At 33.3% G+C, this 25,658-nt stretch overlaps 1 protein-coding gene across 4 annotated transcripts in view; it reads left to right on the top strand.

Moving 5' to 3' along the window:
* cora (erythrocyte membrane protein band 4.1 like coracle) overlaps positions 1-25,658 on the top strand; it is a 72,652-nt gene that overhangs the window by 26,905 nt on the left and 20,089 nt on the right. For all 4 annotated transcript variants that reach the window (XM_085195011.1, XM_085195010.1, XM_085195009.1 and 1 more), the window contains exons 2-6: positions 23,417-23,570; positions 23,769-23,916; positions 24,025-24,141; positions 24,486-24,669; positions 25,264-25,416. In XM_085195011.1, the coding sequence (XP_085051137.1) occupies positions 23,439-23,570; positions 23,769-23,916; positions 24,025-24,141; positions 24,486-24,669; positions 25,264-25,416 (734 nt within the window). In that variant the 5' untranslated portion in view covers positions 23,417-23,438. The remainder of the gene's footprint in view (positions 1-23,416; positions 23,571-23,768; positions 23,917-24,024; positions 24,142-24,485; positions 24,670-25,263; positions 25,417-25,658) is intronic.

Here is a 25,658-nt window from a genome sequence, read left to right as displayed (position 1 = left end):
ATATATAAATTGGGCTTGGAAGTATTTTGTAAATCTCGAATATTGGGCGTTGCGTGAGGGCGGAGTGTTTTAACACTAGGTTCATCCTACCTACGCTGCAATAGGTTCGGGATCCAGCATCAAGCTAATCAATCAAGTATATTTTCATAAAGCAGAAATTGGAGGAATGCTGTAGTACTAGAACATATTTTATCCACTGTCCTAAATATTTGTAAAAAAATAATTTTTAAAACTTCAAATAGAGTTAAAAAAGCGTTAAGTAGGGTAAAAATCTGGTAGATGAACTTTTCCAATTTTAGTTGACTCGGCATTTTGAAACTTATAGCATTACGCTATTTTAGGAAGTGCACTACAATTAGTGCCTGACCTGAAACTGACCGGACCGATCCCGGCCCGATCGATATCGGTACAGCTGGAACGTGACCTATTAATGGGTGAACTGGTTTATAGGAACCAACTAGGGGAATGTAGCTTACATTTCCCTGGTTGGTTGGTCTGGAAATTGATGCTTTTCTCTAATGAGAAAAATCTTTCGAAAATTTCGCTAAGCTGTTGTATATTGATTGTTTAATTCTTCATTTGTACGGAATTTTAAGGTGGAGACAAAGTGATAAATCACTTGAAGTTTTGGATATAACATAGATTTGATACAAAGATGTTGTTTGACACAGGCGTATATTACCTTAACTATTTCGGAGAACATTAAAATCCTTGATTTTGTTGCAATTTTTTTGCGCTATAATAGCGTCGACAAAATAATAATAAATTTATAGAAAAAGCTATAATATAAATAGAGCTAAATATTAGGGCTACAATGCACAATTAAAATGACACGAAATTTGACATGTAGGGAGGATCTTTTAGAGTGTAGTGTGTGTGCATTAAGAAAAGATGATTCAGTTTTTTTATGGAAATAGAAAAAAAATGGATTTTACGTTTTTAAATCAGTGTATATTCGCATTATGTTATGACAAAATCTGTACAGCGATACGCTAGTTCCAGTAAGCGCTTGCTGAAGTAATGGATAGATAAGTGAATTATTGTTTCAGACTGCCAGCCTAGAACCATTAGCCCGATGCTAACGTGATAGCGGGCGGGAGATTGGGCTAATTGGAATTGTATACTAATATATAATACCTACGAGAATTGATGTAATATGGCTTGGTTTACGTTTAGGATAGTTTTTTTGGAGATTTTGGGAATATATGCAGTTTTTTTTTTTTTAAAAGAGTAGTATAAAAAATATTTATTAGGAATAAATAATGCACCATTTATGTATAAGCTTATTTTTGTCAACACAACTAATAATGATTTTAAGGATATTCTGTTATATTTGACTTCTCGAAGAGATGATGGTTGCCGATTCTGGCAATGGGTTGCCTATTCAGCACTTAGAATGTATTATGTGGCATACTTAGTTATTTCAATTTGACCACAGAAGCGAAGCCGCACGTAAAGGCTAGTAATAACATCAATTCGTATATCATAGGTATTTCAATATTCGTGAAAACCACCCCCGCCTACACAAACTGAAACAAAAGATATCTACATATAGGAAATCATTCCAGCCGTCGCGTCGCGTCAGCGCGTCTGCGTACGTTGCGTTAGTATGAAAATAATGAAAATAACTTGGCTGTAAATTTTTCTAACATGCCTTTGATTGTTAGTAGAATTTTAATATTGAAATGGCTTTCTGTCTATTTAAATATTATCTGGACAACATTAATATGTTTATTTTTTGTGTATGGTGGCTAAGATTTAAATAATGATTTAGATTTTACTTACTAAATAGAGAAATTAAGCACTTTATTTACTAAATAGAGAAATTAAGTTGCGTTTCCTTTGCCTATGCGAATGTAACATTAAGTTGCTTTTTTATACAGAAAAGAGTTTTTCTTATGGTTTTATAGGAATAGGATATTTATATAAGAATTTGTCCTGATAAGTAGCATGAAAATAAGAAAGAAAACAACATATAGTGCTTTTAAACGTTTAATTCTAAAACAATACGTGTTTAGAACTCAAGGCTGCAGCCAACAGGTAGGCGACATGATAAAGTGCCGTTGAACCCAATGTAATTGTTTCATACTGGCTAGCATAGCTGGCGTACTTCCAATACTTGCAACTAGATGTGCTGTGTCATTTATATTTACGTTTTTAATGCCAATTTATATTAATGTATATAGCATGAACTCTCTCTCTCTCTCTCTCTGACTACCCCGCTAGGGATAAAGCGTGAAGTTAAGTTAAGTTTAAGTTAAATTATGAACACAAAATGATGCCAGCATGGCGCAATGTGGTGATTATAGGTTGAAGGATGGTTGTATTCAAACTTACAGGTACGGCTTAACATGTTCTATTATTTTACAAATTATGTAAATAAAGGGTTCTCTTTTGTTGACCTTCGAGATCACAATACCGGTGATATTGGAGGAAAGTCATGTAAAAATCATAAGGACCTCCCGGAGGAAATGTATATGTGTAGGATAATGACAGTGGATGTGGCGAGAGATTATGTAAGTAAAGGATTCTCCTTCGTTGACCTTCGAGAACATAGTAGGTACTGATGATACTGGAGGAAAGCCATGTAAAAAGCATAAGCACCTCCCGGAGGAAATGTATCTGCGGGTTAATGACAGTGGACGTGGCGAGAGACCGCCCTGATGAGGAGACCGTAGCGTTGGGCCTTCCGTTTTCTCTCTCTCATCCCCGCTAGGAGAGAAGCGTGGAGCTTAAAAAAGTCATAGAAATATTGAATTATGAAAAGCTTACCAAAGAAATAAATGAACTAATCGTATATTTAGGTGCTATATATTAATGATCTTTATATAACAATGAGCTCTGCTGTAATTTATGTGGATGATTTGGCTCGAGTTGCCACTTGACCTTTTTCTTCTGAAGATGAGCGTTCTTTCTCTGGTCTATATGTATAATATAACAGTAAATTTTAATTTTATTTCCGCTGCTACGCCTGGACCATTTATATGTTCGTCGGGATTAATGATATAGCTTAGCCTACTGTTACTAAGCTACGCATATTTTTCATTTTCAACTATGTATATATTGCACCTATGTAATTAAATTTAAGATTATAATTTAGACTTATTTTTTCTCTCTCCTTTCTATTTTAAAAATTAAAAATAGTGTTCATATCATTCAAGTAAGTAGGTACTAAAATTACAGGTCCGTCGTCTAATTGGCAACACTGACTGTGTGTTGATGTCAAGGCCGTCTCATTGTTATTTGTGGAGCTTTTGTTATGGGAGCACAGCTTACGTTTCTACTTCAGTTCATTTACTTGTTTTAGATAGCTTTATTTTTTTAACTAGTCTATTTTTTAGCTTAACGCAGGCAGACGGATTTAGTGTTAATACACTTCGTTCCCCACTTTCCGTCAAATTTTCTAGATAATACATTTTGAGTGACAAAACTAAAAGTCGGGCTTTATACACGAAAGAGAGGAATAAAAATAATTTAGTTACCCGAGAGAAAATCGAACCCACAACCGTCGTATTTACTATTGAACACTTTGCAGTTGCGACTTCAAAATTATAAAACCTTTGTCAAATAATTTTTCACTTTTTAGTTCGTTGTTAGAAGTCGGTTTTTCTTTTTTTTAAAAATTATTTTTTAGTGTAATACAGATATAATTTAAATAATACTGGTGAAAATCAGAAGGTACTTGTTATATTGACTGTTTTTTTTTATACTGAAGAGAGAAAGAAAGTAAATGATATGAGATTCTTTGAGAACTACTGGTTTTTAGTTATTTGTTGTTGACATCAGTGTCTGTCTACTCTACACAGATAGATTTCACTTATAAATATGTAACTCACGTTCTCGTAAAGTGACATATAAACTGTAGTTGAGAGACAATTTGTGTAGATTGATTGATACTGAAAAGAATAAAGTATAAAATTATACTGGAGGCTTTCATTGCTTGTTTCCATGATAGTTTCTAATTTATGAATTTCTCTTTTCTAACATTTAAATATCTTTTAATATATTTTTTTTAAAGCTGGGGAACAGCAGAGGGAACCTAACGTTAACAGTGTCTTAAAACGTTTTCCATTTTTTTTAGCTCGTCCAGCATATAAAAGGGTAGCCAGATACTGGACATCGCTTATTAAGTGGCGGAGATTAACGCCGCTCTTTGTATATAATTCAAATATGATAGATGCTGAACCCATAACTTTTTCCACTGTACCACTACGGTCGCAATACAAATCTTCTTAAATAAATGTACATTAACATTTCATTCACAAACACTATGCGAGTTCATTGATCGATGACAAATGTCCAAACAATGGTGGTGCGATCGGTTATAACGCAGATGCCCATTGTGTGCTAATGAGAGAGATTGATTCTCTTATACGAGATCAAACAAAGCCAGCGAACTCTCTGTAAATAGTTTACGATTAGTTAGGGTTTAGATAATACTGTTGGTTTATTTTCTTAGATAGTTTGCTCGAGTCGATCTAAGAGATATTGATTAGTATTTAATTGTCATTAAATTATAGTTAATGCACTAGTTTAACGACTCTTATAGATCTTCAGAGGTTGGCTGTTGAAATAAGTTTTACATAATTATATTGCAGGTAGTATTTTCTAGGCGCAATTGGATTTTAAAAACATGTAATATCTATGTAATTCTGAAAAGCAATTATATGTAAAAATCTAAGAATTTATTGTAGTTCATAGTAGTTCATAGGTCGAACTATTTAACATTAATTATTATGTTAATTAATATAGTATGACATTTTTAAAATCCCAAAATTAAATTGTTAATTGTTACACATCCAAATTAAAATAATTATCGAAGCGTAAAATTATAAATACTTTACTAAACATAAATATACATAACACTTCCTAGTGGACCTCTAAAAGAGCACAATTAACGAGCACTGTGACCCTAAACGTGAACTCTACTATATAAATTGGCACGCTCATTGGGTTGAATGGGTGGTGGTAGGTACCTACTGTTGTAGCTGCGTACCTACGAGAGGTGTAATTTAGGGTTGGGTCCAGTTACTAAGAGCTTTGCCAGAAGTGGATTTATTTCGAGGTATTTTTAAAGTGTTATTCCACACTTAGGAACCAGTTTTGTACAATATGTTTTTTTATTTGGTTTATTTAAATGTAAGGATATTAAGGTAAGCTCGTTTAAGAATATTAAAGTAAGCTCATGTTCACATTATGGAGTGGAAAGGTTAAACAAAAAATCCATGACTGGCTAAACCATAAGATATTTTTTATGGATCTTAACACTAGGTTCCCTCTGCTTATCCTGCTATGTGCATAATAATAAAAAAATATTAAAAAGAATATTTCTTTTAGTGTCGCCGTGCGCAGGCTTGAACTGCGGGTTAATTACTCGGGATTTTAAAAATTTTTTATAGTAGTAGACGAGGGAATCAAAAACTAGTGGGGAAACAAAATCCTGAGGAATTTTTAAAATCGAAACGAAGAATGTTTACATTTACTTAATATTTTAAATTATTTATTACCATTCCTGTCATGTCAAGTCAATCTTAAATTGTAATATAAGTAGTAAATAATTAAATAAACTTCACGCTGTATTCCGGAAATTGCAAAGTAGACAGAGGGAATCTAATATTAAGATTTACCGCTACGGACGCACTGTCCCATTTTCAGGAAATAGCGCGTTAAACGCGCGTTGTCGGAGTTCAACGCCGCGTTTTTTTACCAGAGCTAAAGTAGAAATCGAACTGTAACCCGTCGTGCTTACAGTCACACGCTGTCCAACTGGGCTACGACGCCGGTCTCAATCAATTTAATCTGTCTATATTTCAATTTGTATCAAAAGAATATACTTTTAGTACCCAACTAGTTAATTTCACTTCAAAATAATAGAAAACTGTCAAAGATTATTTGAATTGATTCATTACCTGCGATAGTTGTGACTTCCGGGTCGTTGACCTCACCTCTGCCAGGTGTACGTGCGATGGTGTTTGGTCCCGTGTTCCATGGGATTGATGAGTGTTTTGTTTGTATGGTATTTTATTTAGTATATAAGTTTTTAATATAATTTGTTTATCGGAACAAGTGTTTATATGTAAGTATTTATGGTTTTTTAATATTATAAATCAATATAAATCCCCCTTTTAACACAATCTGCGACGTTAAGTTCCTGCTTTCTTCTTCAGAAGCTGCTTTTTTGCATTTTTTATTTTATCTTATCTATTAAGTACCGTCTAAACTTTTAAGAATGAAAATAACTAAGAATATTCTTGTTGTATAATTTGGCTGCGGAAGTCTAAAGCTGAGTAACAAATAAAAAAGTGTTTCTATGAAAGATTCGATCACTTTCTCCTCTTGCGTAACTTAAATGTTGGTTGATGGCACGTTCTTAGCTGCAAGGTTCGTGATGTTAGATATATAATCATTGTAAGAGTTATTGCTTAAATCCTCTATTAAATATTTCTATAAATAAATATATATGATACTTATGTAAGTATAGTTAACTTATGTTCTTTTAATAAAAATATTTGGGGTAAGTTACTTTGCTCTCCACTCTCCGTAGTTTTGGAAGTTATTGCCGTACACCTTTGTTTTAATTATGGTTTCCTTTTATTATTGCAACTGCTTTACCGTAGGTGTATAAATATGTGTAAATAGGTTTAGGTGCATAAATATGAATAGGCGTGTATTATTTAAATATTCTATAGGAAAATTACAGTACTTTTTATAACATTACGTGTCTAATTATATAATTTTTTAACTCTATTATATTTATTTCACATATTTTATAACGTTACTGCCATATAGCGTGCCTATTTGAGCGGAACTTTCGCACGCAAATCACCACAGACCACATACCATACATACGTATTGAAACGGAAGTTATAGCATTTTTACATACATAAATTAATATTATCATGAAGTATACATGTTTCAAAGTTACAATGTAGAGACAACACTTACTTTCAATGTATTAACTTCTATGTTGAAAAGAGCGACTGTTGAGTTTGTTGCCAGCTCTTCGTATTAAGTATATAAAAATATTATCTTCGTTCGACTCCTTTTAAAAGTGCTTGCAAACTTCTATTTGAATTAAGGAAAATTTTGAATTCTGTATTTGACTTATAATAATACAAAAATCCTACAAATCTCATATTTAATAAAAAAAAAAAGTAAATTATCTTTATGCATTGCCGTATCATGTGCAATGAGTTGAGAAAATTGATTTATATACATCAATCGAAAATAGAGAATGAAGAATGTTCTTCGTTCTCTATTTCCAATTGATGTAAACATTTTCATATGCAGAACATGTTAAACGTTTCCTGTAGTGAAAATCGAAACCGCAAACAACACATGGTTAGTCACTTTCTAACTGATAACATGGTGCATTTATATGGAATTTGAAGTAGGTATATTTGAATATTATGTAAAGTTTAAATTTATTGGATCTCTTTTATACATGTATTTTATAATTGTGTAAAGTTATCTCATTCCTCACTCCTCAGTCAAATTCCTTATTCCTCAGTCAATTTCCTTCGTGGTTATAACTTCATCGGACACGCCCGAAACGCCACAAATGAAGAACTGAACTAAAATTTAAACAACTACTGTACTATTCAATTCTGTTTAGGATATATTTTTTCAGCTTCACGCTTTTTTCCTCATGGTCTAGGCAGAAGAAAACTATTAGGATGCTCCATCACCCATTTTCTGCCCCATTCTCAAGAAATTGTCTATTTGAGTAGCGAAACTCAACGCTGCGCTACCAGAGCGAAAACGAAACTAATCACGTCAAATACAATAATAGTAGGTGTAATAAAAGAGTTTTCCACGAGTTTCTATCACCGAATAGTTATTTAGGTTAACCGGGGTGCGCCGTCTAATTATGTCAGTAGGTGCGTCAGACCAAACCACTGGGACTACTCGTACTCTGCCTATTTTATTTAATGTTTCGCTATATTTGCTCAGTGCTTTTTAAATGAACTTGTTTGTTTTGTTTGTTGATTTGGATATTTTTTGGTTATTTTAATTCGAACGTTAATTTTTATTTTCTTTTGTCTGTCTAGTAAAATGCATTGACATTTTGTAGATCTCCTTTAAGATTTATTAAAATTTTGTAGTCTAATTAGCTTGTAATCGGCTTATCCACTCGGTCTAATAGAAACTGAGACTACTTAAGACTGTAATAAAATATTCCTCGATATAATATATATGGACTAACCAATATAATGTTAGTTGTCTAAAGTAGTAAGAAAATAGAAAACAAACTGATTTACTTCTTAATTCTTTCTTTATTTCACGTTATATACAGGAAATGTATAAATATAGAAAAAAAAACGTAATGTTACAGTTACTCTTTTAGATATTTTTATAGTTATAGTTAGTTGCTACAGTATAAATTTTGCTATTAAAAAGAAATATAGTTTTTCCATCGCCATCATAAAAGGGAAGCCAGCGCTATTTCCACTAATAACTCATACACGGAAAGATTTTTTTCCATTTCCACAAAATTTAAGTGACGTGTTGAAATTCATAGCCATTGGTTTGCGTGCCGGCGTGCTAATTGTGGAGGGAGGGTCTACGGTCTACCTAGAATAAAGTTTAACTTGGGCATTAGTGAATTGCGTTTTCATGGCGGAGTTTTAATTTGGGTTTTTTAATGTGTATAATTAAAAAAATAACTTCACGCTACATCTCGGCGGGGAAGGCAGAGGAAACCTGGTGTTAAGATTGAGAGATTCCATTCCACACTATAAGGATTAGAGGAACGCAACGCCGTCGCGCTTAGTTTCATTTTCAGAGCATATCACGGGAATTCATTTCCCTAGTGGGAATCGAACCCATAACCAACAAACGTCGACGTTTACGATCTCTATTATATCCTTCTTGTATCAAACGCTGTTGCAGACACATATCACTGGGATGAAATAGTATCTCGTAGTGTGAGTGGCGGGCGCCATGAATATTGAACGTGTTACTCATGTAGATGCGAATTTACGAGTTTCATTGTTGGTTTGTATATTGATATGGGTATGGCTCAATTGGTGCAACAATGACGTATTTGCTCTTTTTGAAATATTTCAGGAGACGCAAACAAATGTAGTTTTACATTTTTTTTTATATCAATAATATAAATCTATAGATCATTGAAATATCGTTAAAGGATCTAAAGAATTTGAACTGTCTTAAAACTAGCCTCTCTCTACCAAGCTACTTTACCTACGGAAAAAAGTGAAGGACAGTTTCCTTATTATATGTATTTGTTACTAAAACTTTAAATTGATTTCTCTTTGTTAATATAAAAGAATCTTCGGTTATCGAATGACTAGCAGACAACACACAGACGTATCTACTAGATTTCGGATGTTGAAATTTGATATTTTGGTAAGTTGGAGAGTGTAGAGGAGCACTCGAGTTCCTACGGGAGCAGGACAAAACGAAATTTTTCATTTTACGTCTCAAAGTCCACGTAAACAAAGTTCCAGACATTATGACTAGTAAAATATAAAATTTAATAATACTGATAAAATAGTTGAAAAGCAATAAAGTCCGGAGCTACAGTCAAATGTTTGTATAGCCCCGTAGTCGGCACCCAGTGGTACTATGAATTGTAAATGTCCTAGAGCTAGACGTTACAGTGCAATACACTTAGATCCTTCCTTCCTTTAAATAAACTTTTTTATATACCTACCTACGTAGATATCTTATACGTAGACATGGAGCCTATTGAATTTTATCTATGCTATTTATTGAAAGTTGAAGAGTTTGTTTGGTGGAGAGCGCTTATCTCAGGAACGTTCGGATGGTTCGGATGGCATTTTGTTTTGTATGTATATCGCCTATGCATGTTATGTTTACTTCAGCGTAAAAGAAAATTTCTAGTATACTACGACTATAACATATTTTATTACATTATTTTTACCGTGACACAGTAGTTCGATAAAAAACTTTGATATTTTTTTATATCAGACGTCGAGGCCGTGCATAGCGCCACATCATCTGACTGTAAGCGTGATGGTTGTGAGTTCTATTTTCACTGAGGGGAAATGAGTTATTATTGATATCCGCCCTCTGGTAATAAGAAAAAGCGCGGAGTTGAGTGCCGCCACTCAATACGCAATGTCTCGAAAATTGGGCTGTGCGTGGAGAAGGGAGTGTATTAACATTAGATTTTTTCTGTTTACTATGGTAATTGCGGAATACAACTTGAAGTTAAAAAAAAATAAAGATAATATACTAGTGTATGGTATTGGAGCAAAACATTTCTAAGGATTGTCGAGTCTCCGGTGTCATGAATATTGAATGAGGCAGACGTCTCCGCCGCCCGCTTCTGGTTTGCGTTTTACGAAACGAAAATGTGTTTTATTACAATTTGGTGTAGATGTTTTATTATGAACTAGCTAGCTAATTTTTAACGTAAAAAGTCAAATTCTTGTCTGTATTTTTTTTTTGGACAATTTTGTATTTGCTCAAAGCATCAAAATTCGGCGGAAAGTGGAAAACTGAAGTGTCTTAACACTAAGTTTCCAGGTAAGCTCTGCCTACCCTGCTATGTATGGGACACGGCGTGAAGCTCTATTTGCTCTATCCAAGGAACCGATATGAGAAGTTTTAAATCCTATATTTTCTGTTTCTAAACAGTACATATAACACTCAGGTATTTGTTGAATTTACTACATGCTAAAAATTTTCTTATTTTTTGCAGGTATGCACTCGTAGAAGGTAGTGCCTGGACGTGTGACAAGTAAGATGAGAATTAAAATATTTTTCAACACATATATAATTCTTATTAAAAGACGGATTGAAATGTTTTTAAATATACTTTTATATTGATGTAGTTAATATTCTGGAATATATTATGTTGATTAATCTTTATGAATTATATAAAATTCTTTCGTTATTAAGCGTGTGGCAGACAATGCACAGACAAAAATTCGCTTCCGTCCGCCGCATCCTCGAGGCATTGCGTGTTGAGTCGCGGAACTCACCGACGCGTTTTGTCTCCTAAACAGAGCAAGGGAATGAAAATATCAAATAAACATTTAATTTCCCCGAGTAGGAATCGAACCCACAACAATCACGCGTAAACCCTTGTGCTAATGGGCCACGCCGGCTTCTAAGCTATAATTATTTATTTTTAATAAATGTTAATGTTATTTATTACATGCATGCAGTAATAAATAAATGTAAGTGTGTAACTCTTGACTATGTTTATAATTTATATGTTTATTTGACATTGGTCGTCATTCGCCATCGCCGTGTGTGTATCATAATACTATAATCTTGTCACTCTTCGATTACTTTATTTCTATAAATAAATAAATAACATATCTATAAAAACGTGCGTTTGTCCATGTGTTTTTATGGCTTCTTTTTATATTTATTCATAATTTTAATTACAATAATATTTAATGGACTTACAAGTATTGCTTGTGAAATTTTAATAGATTTAAATATTAAATGTAAGAAATGAAAAACTGAATTGATTTGAATACTAGATAAATTGAGATCTATTGTATAATTATATTGTATTCTTTGTGGTATACTTGACTGCTGTCAGGAACTGATCGCAGTCAATGTAGGTTCGAAACTCTTATGGCAAGTATAACAATCGATCGCTTCGCTCGTTGTAATTTAAAAAAATCCTATTTGAATGACAATGATGTAACGATTTGTAATATAGTACTTTACTACATTAAAATTTTTTTTTCTTATAACAAAGAAATACTTAAGATTTTTTTTGTTAGGTTAATTTTTTGAAGGCGTTGGCGAAAAAAAGTTTTTTTGAAAACATGTAAACTTTTTAAGTAATAAACGTGTTATAATTATATAGAATAACTTTAAACCAATGTCGCTACTATTGAACTATGAATATACTATAAGATACATCGAAAGTTTCTTTTAAACACTTGGGTCGTTCTACTAAGTATTTTCGTCGGACAGACAGACATGTACATAGTATGCTAGACGAGAAATTAAAAAGTTGCCACATGATTAAAGCGTGAGACAGAGCTCTTATGTTAGAAAGGAAATAATGCTCTAGGAGCGATGCACTGATAAAATTGCAACTTTATTTTGTTTTATGATATTTGGTTTTTTTTGTAGTAGGATAGATTATATTATAACGATTTTATCATATTTTTTTTAGTTTTGAGGCCATCACTTAAAATTTCAAGTTAAGTGCTCATAATTTAAATGTAAAATCATTAAATGGCGATTTTTCTTATCTTTTTACAATATCCTTTTCATTGTATCCCGTATATAACAGGTTAAATGGAACCTAGTGTGGAAAATACTTCGTTAACCACGGATTCCCCCTCCATAACCCACCCACATTCGAGACATTGCGTAATAAATAATAACACAATTATTTAATTATTCCCTCGAGTGAGAATCATATCCATAACACCTTTATTTACAGTCAGATACTGGGCCGCTGAGCCACGATGGATTTTTTTTACCAAAAAGGCCTTGTCTCTCGTACCTGAAAAATATATTCAAAAACTTTTACATTTACAAATCAAAAACTTAAAAGCAGAACGTAGCGAAGCTTTTAAGCTGTACTGAATTTATTAAATATTTTTTTTATCAAAAAGCTTCGCTTCGCAAAGCCCGCTCGCTACGAGAGTATCGAGCCAACTTGTAGAGGAAATAATTAAATCATCTCGGTAAGAGCCGTGAGTCAGGAGATAAGTGCATTTGGATGCTGTATGAGATCTGTCATTTTTTTTTATTTCTTTAAAGATAATTGTGTAATGAGGATAGTTAATTATGAGTTCTTTGTTGTCTAATTAACTTTGTTTTATGGTTTTTTTTTTGTTTTGAAGCTTTTTATACGTTTTTAAGCAATTAATTTTTAGATCTTTCGATTCTGATCTCATCTAATTTTCTATTTATATTTTTTTTAATGAGGAGCTCGTCTGAAATTCGCTCGCTTCGTTACCAGGATAGGAGGAAATAATTTTTTTTAAATATTTGATTTCTTCTACAACCTGAAGCGTTTTCAGTCGCACGCGTGTGCCTCTGCGCCACGACTGGCCTCTGGTTTAATACCAGAATACTCTTATTTTTTCTTATATAATTGGCTTTTGGCTAGACATTTTTGTTTCCCCACTGCGACAAACAGATCGCCGGCGCCGTCGTGGCCGTTCGCGCACGATAAGCTCAGTCTTAATGGTCCTACGGTGTCGTTAAACTATAATACCTAATGTGAAAATATTTTATTTCACTTTAAAATATTTATCTATAAAATATATATTTTAAAGGTTATTTATTATCAATTTTGTTTTATTCGTGGCAACGGAAATTTATGCTTACATAAAACTTTTTATATTTAAAAACAAATAGGTACATCAAGAGACTGACATTTTTTTTTAAATGTTTAAAAATATGAACATAACAGGAATGAACCCCCTTCTCTTAAATCGTCCAAGCGATCTGGCCACTACGCAGGTATACGTTCTCATCAGGCTACGTCGACTACTTAGTTTTCACATCTCTCGGGAAATTTTACATTACATTTTTATCTAAGCGTGAAATAATTTTAAAAAATATCAAAGTAATATGAGTTATGTTGAAGCTCGCGCTTTATCTCGTGTAGTTATATAGACAGAGAGAAACTAGTGTCAAAACATTCAGTTTTCCACGTTCTGTCTGAATATGAATTCGTATTTTGATTTACTTGAGTGGAGAAAGGAATATAATATATTTCTCCGTGATAGCGTTCAACCCACAATCTACGCATTTACATAGATTTGAGATTTACATACATTTGAGATTTGCATAGATGATTTCCTACTACTGTGTCTCCGAGGCTTTTAAAAAAATTTTTATAATAATCTAAATTGCATTAATTTAAATGTCTCCAATAAACATTATTAGAATTCAGTAAATCCGAATAAAATAAGACAATTTATCAATCGCCTGTCGCATTTAATGCAAATAAATAATAATCAATATCGATACTGGCGGGCACCGTGCTAAGATTTATGCGCATCTGTCGAAGCCGCAGACCACTTGAGACCGCCGATACGATGTTGACGAGAATAGAATTGAATAATGGGGATTGTTTTATAGTGGTATGATTGTTTGGTTTGTTTTATAATGGATTAATGAAAAAAATATACCTGTATAATAGTTAAAAATCAGTTATTTTTCGCAATGGTTGTAGGTTCGATTATCACTGTCTTATTTCGTCATCCTGCTCTAGCGGAAAGCGTGGAATGGAGGACATAACACTAGGTTCTCTCTGCCTACTCTTACTATACGCGAGATACAGTGTGGAGTTGAACATCGTGCATATATTTCACTTGCACTTACTTTTATATTTTTTGTAGTAGATATTCTTTTTAGGAAAATCAGTCAATTCGGTTATTTCTTGCCGAAAAGCTGTTATAGCGGTTGGTACGTGATATATGGTCCTGAAAATAGTCTATGAGGCATATCAATAAAAAAAATACAGTCGAATTGATAACCTCCTTTTCTTACAGAAGTCGGTTAAAAATATAATTCAGTAGTATTACGACCAAGTGCCGAAACAATAGTCAAAGGCGCCGAAATTCTAACAGTAGCTTCTTTTTCTTTCACTTGTACACGTTACACATATTAATAAATTCTAAGAATTTATAATTTTTCGTTTATATTGTTAACTTCTATAATATTATATTAAAACGCGGTGTTTGGTTCCGTCACTCAACACGCAACAGCCTAGAAAATTGACAAATAGTAAAGAACGGAGTGTCTCAACACTAGGTTCCTCTGCTTATCGTATGCGGAATACAGCATGAAGCTAAAACACATACGTTTTCCTCGAAACCTCGCAGGTTATGTTTCATTAAATCCCGAACAAATCTGAGACGTAGAACGTAAAGTAAGTAGATATATCGTGTTTCTGGAGGGTTCCTCGTGAACCGTGAGTCAGAGAGTGTAGGACGATGACTGTTTAAGACGTTGTGTTATCTCGTAGTAGGTCCCCTACGATCAATAATAGAGTGATAAATATAGTGATATCATACATTTTAATTTATCTATTACTGTATATAGGTATGTATAAGCTTATTTTGGTATATATTAGGAATAAAAATTGATAATCATAATTTTATGAAAATCATGTTTTAATATAAATTTTTTGGTGTTATCATCGGTAATATCATCTTTAATACAAGTAGTAAATATGCGAAATTATAAAAGAGATTTAGGTTCTAATAGAATATGTTTAGCTTCACGTTTTATTTATAGAATTAAGAAAATGGAATCTGATAAATCTGACTATAAGTAAATACTTATACTAAACATTTCAAGGTAAATAGCAGGGGGTCTATCTAAAACAGAAACACATGACAAGGGACACAGGACTACGATAGAAAAAAGTTTGGGAACCTCTGGTCTAATCGAATGAAGAATATTTTGTCTTTGATCTCTACAATTATTATGCTGAGATCAAGAATTTTAAAAATTGACGCCAAGAATTTATACAATCCACTTTGGTACAAGTGTACTATAAAGCATTTATAACTATGAAACGATAAATATTATCTATTTAAAATACAGCCGTGACCACCACTTCTAAAGTGACATCACGGTGACCTCTGCGTTTTATCTGACGTTCGTACTATGACTCATTTGGCAATTAGTTAAAATATACTTAGTAAGTACGTTATATGTAATTATGGGAATGACATAATACAATCGTGACCTGACTGACTGACTGACTGACTCTATCAAATGTTACTTCGTCAAATGTTAGTTATATTGGGAGTTGTCAATGTTTGAGTTTCTTTTTTAAGATGCAAGTAATATTACACTCTGGGGAATAAATTTTATTTTCATTTACTCACTATGGTAACAAGACAGAGCTCGGCGTTGAATTCCACCGTTTAAAACGTGATGTCTCGAAAATTGGTCGTCGAGTAGAGAACGGAGTGTCTAAATCTTAGGTCCCCCTTTTTTGGGTTGGTTTTTATGCTTTCATATGCCATCCGATGTGAATTAAAAGATTTTCTTCTATCTACACTGCAATCGCTTACATTTCAATAGATTGAGGACAATCGTAACCTAACAAACACCCATGGCCACAGACCAATCGAATATAATTTTGTCCAGCTCTATTCTTATACAATTGTGGGTTTACTACTACGGTATACTACAATATACGACTATAGTAGGTAGGTATTTAGTAGGTATGATGTCACTTGCATTGTGCTCGGTCAGGGTTGCACTCTGTATACGATTTATAGCTTTGTTGTTACAAAGTAACTGTAGTTTTATGAGTTATGTTTAACTATTTGTATGGGATTAGTTAAAAATTAGAGTCTTTTGATTTTTGGTTAGCGTCTGATTTTAAACGCGATGGCTTTGCGTTCGGTTTCCACTCGGGGGTATTAATTATTTTTATCTTTTCGCTCTGGTATCGACATACTGGGCATTGAGTTTCTCCCCCCAAGTTAAGTATCTTAAAAAATTGCCGGAAAGTGGGTAATGAAGAATTTTAACACTTAGTTTTCTTCGCTTACTCCGTTATATGCACTTTACAGGAACTTCCGCTTCCCACTTTCCACCAAATTCTGGAGGCATCGTGTGTTTAATAGCGGAACTCGTTAATAGAGCAAGTAAATGAAAATATATATATTAAATATTTCATTACTCCGAGTGTGAATCGAACCCACAACCTTCACGTTTACTGTCATTCGCATATTATGTCACTACGTCACTTCCACCTTTCACTCTGACAGCTTTTCTGTGGATTTTAATAAAATACGTTTTGAATAAACTTCTCTTTTCGGGAATTATTAATTTACGATTCCACTAAACATACTTGTATCTTAGTCGTTAACTATAATAGCCTATAAATCATCCTCATGCCTCAGTTGGCGCTCTGCCATTCCCGAGATAGCCGGTTCAATACCTGAGTGGAATGAAGCTATTATAACGTAGAGTCTAGTCTAGACCGACATGTTGTCTAGAAGAATATGATTGTTTGTAGGTGTATACATAGTAGGTATTTGCCTAAAAAAGTACTTTCATTTTTCATAATTTAGAGGTATTGTCGACGCCTTGTATGTTATAGAGCCTAAATATATATATGAAACTAGCGGACGCGCGCAGCTTCGCTTGCGTATTTAAGGGTGAATTCTAATAACTCATGAAACATGTGTTCAATGAAATATTTTTAAGAGTCGAAATTTCAAATTTTATAAAAATCGGTGGCGGTTTAAAGATTTTCCATACAAACTTTCAACCCCTTATTTGCACCCTTAGGGGGTGAATTCTAGAAAACCATGAAACATATGTTCAATTAAATATTTTTAAGAGTCTAAATATGAAATTTTATAAAAATCGGTGGCGATTTAAGAATTTTCCCATACAAACTTTCAACCCCTTATTTGCACCCTTAGGGGTGAATTCTAAAAAACCATGAAACATGTGTTTAATTATATACGTTTATGAGTCTGAATTTCAATTTTTATAAAAATTGGTGACGATTTAAAAAAAACCTATACAAACTTTCAACCCCTTATTTGCACCCTTAGGGGAAGAATTCTAGAAAACGATGAAACACGTGTTCAATTAAATAGTTTTAAAAATCTAAATTTCAAATTTTATAAAAATCGGTGCCGATTTAAATTTTTTTCCATACAAATTTTGAACCCCTATTTCACCCCTTTAGGGTTAAAATTTTTCAAAATCCCTTCTTAGTGGATGTCCAGATTACGAAAGTAAACTTTTGTCCAAATTTCACGTTTCTACCATTAGCGGTTACGGCTGTGCGTGCGTCTTACCTCAGTCAGTGAGGACAAGTCCTTTTATATATATAGATAATAAATACGTATATTACAACGATGAACATTGAAAACTATTAATAATTTTAATTAAAGCTAAATTTCCACATTATTTCAACCAACCATTATTGCGGAATGTGTTTATATGAAACATTAGGATGTTTTCTTTTCGCATGATAGGTATGTCCTGTTTACACATTGTACGTCGTTAGTGTTGAGATCGACCCCGTTTACAATTTGTCAGAAATTTTAGTGTAAATAAACTAGTTTTAATTTCATTAGCTTCCGATTGCATTTGTGTTTTGTTTCTTTGTCATTAGATTATTTTGGAGCTTTCCTTTATAATCTTTTTAAATTAGAATTTGTTTTTTTTTTCGTTGAGTTCCGCCACTTAACACACAATGCCTGCAGAATTCGGCGGAAAATGGGAAATGGGCATGTCCCAATGGAAACAGAGTGTCTTAACACAAGTAGTTCCCAGGTTCCCTTTTTCTGGATTTCCTTGGATCTACATTTAACAAAATATCGGTTATACTAAAAAACAAACTCAGTGTATCTATACTAATATAATAAAGCGGAAGAGTTTGTTTGTTTGTTTGTTTGTTGTTTGAACGCTAATATCTCTGGATCTACTGGATCGATTTACTTTGTTTTTGTTTTGTATGAAAGCTGCATTCTTCAGAAGTGCTATAGGCTATATAATATTACATTACACATTTGTACTAATAAATTAAAATACTTTCTAATTTGACATGCAATTTATTCTGCCATGTTAATAACAACCGTCGTCGCTACGCGACCGCGTTCGTCGCCGCGTCATTTTGATATTCATCCTTATGAAAATAAATATAATAGTCACTTTTAGCATTTCATCTAGATTGAAATTATATTTCTATAGAAATTATATTCTTATATTTCAAGCAGGCGTAGCCGCGTCCGGGTCCGCTAGTACAATATAAGACAATGACAGCCACTTGTCTGTCGACAATAACATTAGATTCTATTAAGATAAGGCTTCAAGGCCAATATGACATAAATCTTCCAATTTAGTTGATACCTCGCGATCAAACTGTTAAATGGTGTTTGCTCTCAATTTAAGGACCTTAGGTACAATTAGTGTTACTAAGGTTGATTTTGTGACCTATGTTAGGTCTTGAGTTATTTTTAGGTCATAATTATTTTTAGAAATTTATTTTCGGTTTTGCTTGTTAGGTCTATTTTCAGTTTTAAATTGTTCATGTCAGTTATTACGTAAAATATTATAGAAATTTAAAAGTTGTCGTTTGATTGTTTCGTGCATGAACTCATGTCAATGTCTCAAGAATTCGGCGGAAAGTACGGAACGGAAGTATCTTATGACTAGATTCCAAGTAATCTCTGCCTTAAAATATGGAAACTTAAATGTATAAATTTTTTTAGGTATAATCGTAAAATAAGCATATACATATTATTAATATTTGTATTCATTTTAAATTAATATTTTGTCTGGATACTCCTTTCTTCTTTTCGTTGCCGACTTTCCGCTTATTTTTTTAGACATTGCGTGTTGAGTGGTAGTAACTTAACGCCGCGTTTTGTCTGGTTACTAGAGCGAGAAAATGAAAATAATTCGTTTATCAAGTTGGCATCGAATCCACAAGCGACTACTACAAATATTCAGAATTGCAAAATCTAAATCCTTCATAAAAGCTCCTTTATGTTGGTGACAATAGACACAGAGCCAAATTGATTTCCACAATTTGAGGAAGAGAGGCCAAATTTCAAACAAAATAGAGTAAAACTGAATGCAACTGCAAATTGAAGTTGCAACAAAGCAACAACTTGCACTCCTGACTGCAGACTACAGTCCCTAGACTTTAATTAGCCCTCCTTCGCTTTCAGTTTTTATAAACCTGGGCTGTTTAAAAGTTAGTGACTTATTTTAAAAAATGCCTACTTTGTATATTATTATGAAATACATTATAAAGAAGAAAAGAATAATTAATGAGGTCGTCGTAGTACACCGGCGTCTGGCTGTAAACGCGACGGTTTGAGTTCGATTCTCACTGTAGGAAATCAATTATCTTCGTCTTGAAAACAGGACAAAAGGCGGCGTTGAGTTTCGCCATCGCAAAAAGTGAAAGGGAAGATTGAAATGTCTTAACAATAGGTTTCCTCTGACTATTGCTATGTGAAAAATTTGAAACATTATCAGTTAAGTTTTAATTAAAGATTTCAGTAATATTAATGATTCATGAATGAGACTTGCTCGCCTTTATGGTCCATTTGATTGAGGGCGACTGACTGACTCACTTCATTGTTCAATGAGCTATAAACTTTGAATGGCTTCAGGCTTTATTAGCTCGCGATATCGATAATGTAAACAGAAAAGCTTGTTTTGTATTAGTCTTACTAGTTATTAGGATGTAAATAATACCTGGTTTTCTGAATGGATGAACCACCCAATTTTGGAGACATTGTGTTTTGAATGGCATGTTGTCTTACCAGAGCAAGGAAATAAAGATATGTAATCCCTCCGAGTGGGAATCGAACCTACGACTTTATCGTATTACCTTAGACATATGTAGTTCCACTGCGCCGAGACGACCTCACTGTACGAGTGTATCATATAAGTCAACATAAAGAACAATAACTTTGCACGAGATTCTCTCCACATAAAATGCAAAGATATTAAAATAAAGATCCAAACCCTTCACCCTGGAAAGCTTTTAATTATATTTTGCTGCATTCTGATTTTTATACATCTATAACAAGAGGTACTTGTATTGTATGGCACTTCATATATGTCGTAATTACTCTTTCATTCACCGCCAGACTCTTTCTTTAGTATGTGACTCTGGCTGTAGGTTTGTGATTGTTTGTATGGGTCTTTTTTGAGACATAACTTTCTTTTCTTTTCTTTTAACAATGTTTAATATTTCAGTGAAAACAAAAATCAATAATTTGAATACCGTAACAACAAGTAATGTCTTAAAAATAAGACGGAAGATGGAGAACGGAGTGTTTATAATTAGGTTCCCCTAAGACTACCCGACTAAATAAAGACTAATTAAATTAATATAGACGAAAGCAGAGACGGCAATAATGTTATTTTCGTCTTATTGGTAATTCAATCTTCGATAATTTATTTACGGTATTTAAATTAGTTTACATTTCATCGGGGGTGAATATTGCCTACCAATGGATTGTTAATTAATGATTCAGTTTTATCATCTTTTTCCTTTCATTAAATAAAAAAAATGGAATGTAACTATTATATCCTGGTAATGTTATAAATGTGAAAAATTGTGAGGATGGATGTTTGTGCCACTTTCAAACAAAAACTACTGGACGGATTTAGATGAAACTTTACAATGATATAGCTTATACATTAGATTAACATATAGGGTACAATTTATGTAAAGATTTTGTATAATTTGGATGGCTAGTTTTTACATAAATATGATATTTTTTAATACAACAAGGTTTTTACAATGAGTTTTAATTATGTAACGTTTCGGTGGTAATACTTGTCCTTGGTTGAGACAACAATAAAAAGTGTCATAAAATTATCATGCAATTGTTTAGTTTTGACGTCATATACCTATACTTCTATACTTAATATTATAGAGTTTGTTTGGTTGGATGCGCAAATCTCAGGAACTACTTTGGTTTGAATTGAAACTTAAATATATGATATTTACAATAATTCATTAATCGGGGAAAGCTATAAAGATATATTAGGATCACATTAGTTTTACGTTTTAACTTAGTGATTTCCATTTGATTACGCTAGTTTAAAAAGTTTCCTCAATTTGTTAAGTGACTTTTACCTCCTAGACTTTTTCCTTACTCTACTTAATTGGACAGAAATTGAACACATTGCCATAATAATTAATTTTTAATATTTATTTACAATTTGAACCGATACTGCTTGAGGTAAGCGTTGGAGACAAACAAACTCTTCTGATTTATAATATTAAGTATATACATACGAGTACGTGCTCAATCGGTTGTGCAAGGTACAACCATTGTTGTTGCTTGCATCATTGACTGTAATTGATACGAGGATATGTAAATATATCTATATGTATTCTTTTATAATATGCATTTAGAATTATTCTTATATTTATTATTATAATAATATTATAATTTTAAATAAAATATTTATCGTAGTCGGATTTGAAGTCATGTTACTAGAGCGATATCAAAGTGCTTAAATAAAAATTTACTTTATGAAAATTTTAGTAAATGCAGTCATAGGGAACCTATAGGGCTATACTGTAATACCTAGAAGTTTTACTACAAGATATTAGTATATGAATTTTCATTTTTGTATTTTAATTTTTCTCTTATTTTTTGTATTATAAGTAGGAAATCGTAGTATCATAAATGTTAGGACATGTCTGTATTTCCCTAAGGGTCCGTGGGTGAGAAATCGGTGAACTGTAAATAATTACGGTATAAATGAAATTCTCAGAACTCTCGACGGGTTCAACTGGTTTTGGTGACCTTAATTTCAAGAAATGAATGTATAAGATACTTCTGTCTCCATTTTCAGCTCACATACACACTTGTTAGTTAGTGTAATTCGACCTTGTATTTGGTCTCTACATACTAGGAAAATAAAAATATCGATATCTCTATACGTATGTAGCTGCAGATTTGGTTTGGTTGGACGCGACATTCTCAGAAACTACTGGAAGCTACACTATTACATCTTGTTATTAGCCTCGATGTAATTCACTCTACATGCGGTCAGAGTTAACTCGGACACTTGGAATGTGTTCGTGTATTCATACATAACTCTCTCTCAATATTTGTATTTACCACAAATAAGAATTGAACCAATAACCACCGTGTGTTTAACCATAGATTTCCCATTTGAACCACGACGGTATTAATTTATCATTACAATTAGCCTCCATATTAAAGTGTGTCAAAGTTGCAACATTCCCACGCCGCGGTGCACTGCAGCTAGGTGCACTGAGATTTTACATACATTACGGATGTGCTTCCATTGTTCGGTGTACTCGTATGTGTTCTGGTGGTTTTTTTGTATTCTACGTTACTTTCTTGCGGTAGAATGCATGTGCGGTTTTACTTAACATTATGTTATAATACGTTTTTGTATAGCCTGGTTGGCAGAAGGAACGCAGAGCTAAGACACTCTGTTCTTATCGTTCTGTCCAATTGGTGACTCTGACCATGAGCATTCAGTAGCAGAACTCAATTGTCTTCTTACTAAAGCGTCGAAATAAAAATAACTTGTATCGAACCTGGAATCGAACCCATAGCCGTCGCGTTTACAACCAGACGGCGACCTTAATAGCGATGATTGAATCAAAAGTAATTTTTGCTATCCCACAGTCATTATCCATAGCTAAGCTGGTTTAACGCGTTTAGCGTCCCGTTAGTTGGCAGTTAGGTCTTGTAGGCGGGTTGTGGATGTGATTTATTTATCGTGTAATTGGTAATATATTTTAATAGTGTTTTGTTTTTATAAATTAAATATTCTATTTTAGTAAAATTTTGTCTAATATTCTTTAATAATTTGGTGTTAATTGGCATTGTATGTCGAGAGGAACTTAACGCCGCGCCTTTGAAAATGTTCAGATATATTATAATTTTATAATTAGTATTTTACAACTCAATTTCTTTATTTTCATCCTTAGGTGTTGAGAGTAGAGCGGCAAGATGCCGGAGGGTGTGGCCAAGGATGGCAAGGAGGCGAAGGCGAAGGCCAAGGAGTCACCGAAACGCCGCACCAACCTCGCCAAGATCAAAGTGGAACTGCTCGATGGGTCCACCATGGAGTTAGAGGCTGATGTAAGTAGCATTACAATAGATATTTTATATAAACAAAATATGCTTTAATAGGCTTTTCTGATATTTCTGGCATATTCATAAATATTATTAAATATGAAGAATACTTACCAATACGTATATTATATTTTTTAATTATTTCATTTTGTTATAGGCTTTACTTTTGAAAGATAATGATTCTATTTATTAATCATATTACAGAGGAAAATCCGCGGTCACGAGTTGCTCAACAAAGTGTGCGAGAGCCTCAACTTAGTTGAGAAGGACTACTTCGGTCTGCTGTACGAGGAGCGGGGGGATCCCCGCGTGTGGATTGATCTGGACAAGCGCGTGTCTAAGATGATAAAACGTGAGTGATTCTTGTATTTTAATTTATATTTTCATATTAATTAATTGTTTATTCCTTTTAATTATAATTTCTTTAATTTATAATATTATGAACATAACTTTTCACCAGACGAGCCGTGGGAAGTCCGATTCGCAGTGAAGTTCTATCCTCCGGAACCAGCGCAGTTGCAAGAGGAACTCACACGGTACCAACTAGTATTGGCCATCAGGAAGGATCTTCTAGAAGGTAGGTTTTGTATAGATGTAGAAGTAGATTATGTTAACAACGCTGATGTGATGATCAAACCTATTTTTATAGCCAGAAGTTTGCAATTGAATGTTTCTTAAAATATCAATTTGTTTACAATTTAAACCATGTACAATTTTAATTATTTTATAATGCTATTATAGCAAAACAAACTTTTTTCGAGGCCAAAGTAAACTGTGTGGCGGTGCTTGTGAGTTCGATTCCCACTCGGGGAAATTAATTGTTTTCATTTCCTCGCGCTTGTAATAAGGTAAGATCCTACATTCAACACGTGTAATATCTCGAAAGTTTCCCTATGCTGTAGGTAATATTTTGTTTCCCAGGCCGTCTCCCATGTTCAGCTGTGACACACGCCTTACTAGCTAGCTACCTTCTTCAATCGGAGTTAGGAGATTATGAAGACACGGAAGTCGGTGCTGGTCTCTGCAAGCAACTCAAGCTGGTTCCTCCATCGTCTTGTACCCCCGACTTGGAAGAGAAGGTTCTAGAATTGCACAAGACGCATAGGTAAGACTTTTTAGTATGGGAAAGAGAAACTGTCGAGTTTGTTGCCGACTCTTCTCAGCAGAACTGCCTTCTGAGCCGGTAGTAATGATATGTCCTTTAGATAATTCTAAAGTACTTGCAAAAGTACATTTATTTTGTAGAAGAGAATATTTTGAATAAGAATTTGGCAGTATAGAAAGGAGTGGAGTACATTTTGTATATTTAGAGGAATTTTTAGAGACATTTCGTTACTGCTATTTTTAATTAGATTCTGTAGTTTCATAATTTTAATGCGTTGAAATTTCTCAATTTTTTATTTACAAAAAAAAATATTTTAATGATTATTATATACGTATATTATAAACGTGATATTTAATATCAGAAAAATACTAAAGTTCTAATATATATTTAATTACATTTTTTTTTCCATACACCAATACGTTTAAATTTCAACGTAATGTAGTCTACATTACGTTGAAAGAACGTTAAGTTAAGTTAAGTTAAGTTATAATTTTATTGGGATTTTAAGAGGGGTACTGGGGGTGTGGGGTAAAGTTTTATAAGAAACATTGTATAGCTTTGTATGATTATTAAATTCAATTATTATATTTTCAGAGGTTTCACACCAGCGGAAGCGGAATTAAACTATTTGGAGAATGCGAAGAAATTGGCCATGTATGGTGTCGACCTCCATCCCGCTAAGGATTCGGAAAATGTTGATATAACGCTAGGTGTCTGTTCTTCCGGTCTCCTCGTGCATAGAGAGAAGTGAGTAACTTTTTGTAGAAATTATGTTAAAAGTGCACAAGGGTTTGACTGTAAACGCAACAGGTTGTAGGTTCGATTCCCACCAAATGTAAATGAAATATTTAATATTTTCAATACTTTTTAAGATACTTCCACTCCCCTCTTTCCGCCGAATTCTGTAGAGATTAGGTGTTGAGTGGCAGAATTAATTGTACGTGGCAAAGCGGTGCGCTTTGCCACGTCACCAGAGCGAAGAAATATAA

The sequence above is a fragment of the Heliconius melpomene genome, chromosome 12 (assembly GCF_056956725.1).
Source record: "Heliconius melpomene rosina isolate 202511_hmr_F chromosome 12, ASM5695672v1, whole genome shotgun sequence".
Classification (NCBI taxonomy): Eukaryota; Metazoa; Arthropoda; class Insecta; order Lepidoptera; family Nymphalidae; genus Heliconius; species Heliconius melpomene.
Note: the sequence above shows the minus strand (reverse complement) of the source record. Positions and strands in the feature narration are given on the sequence as shown.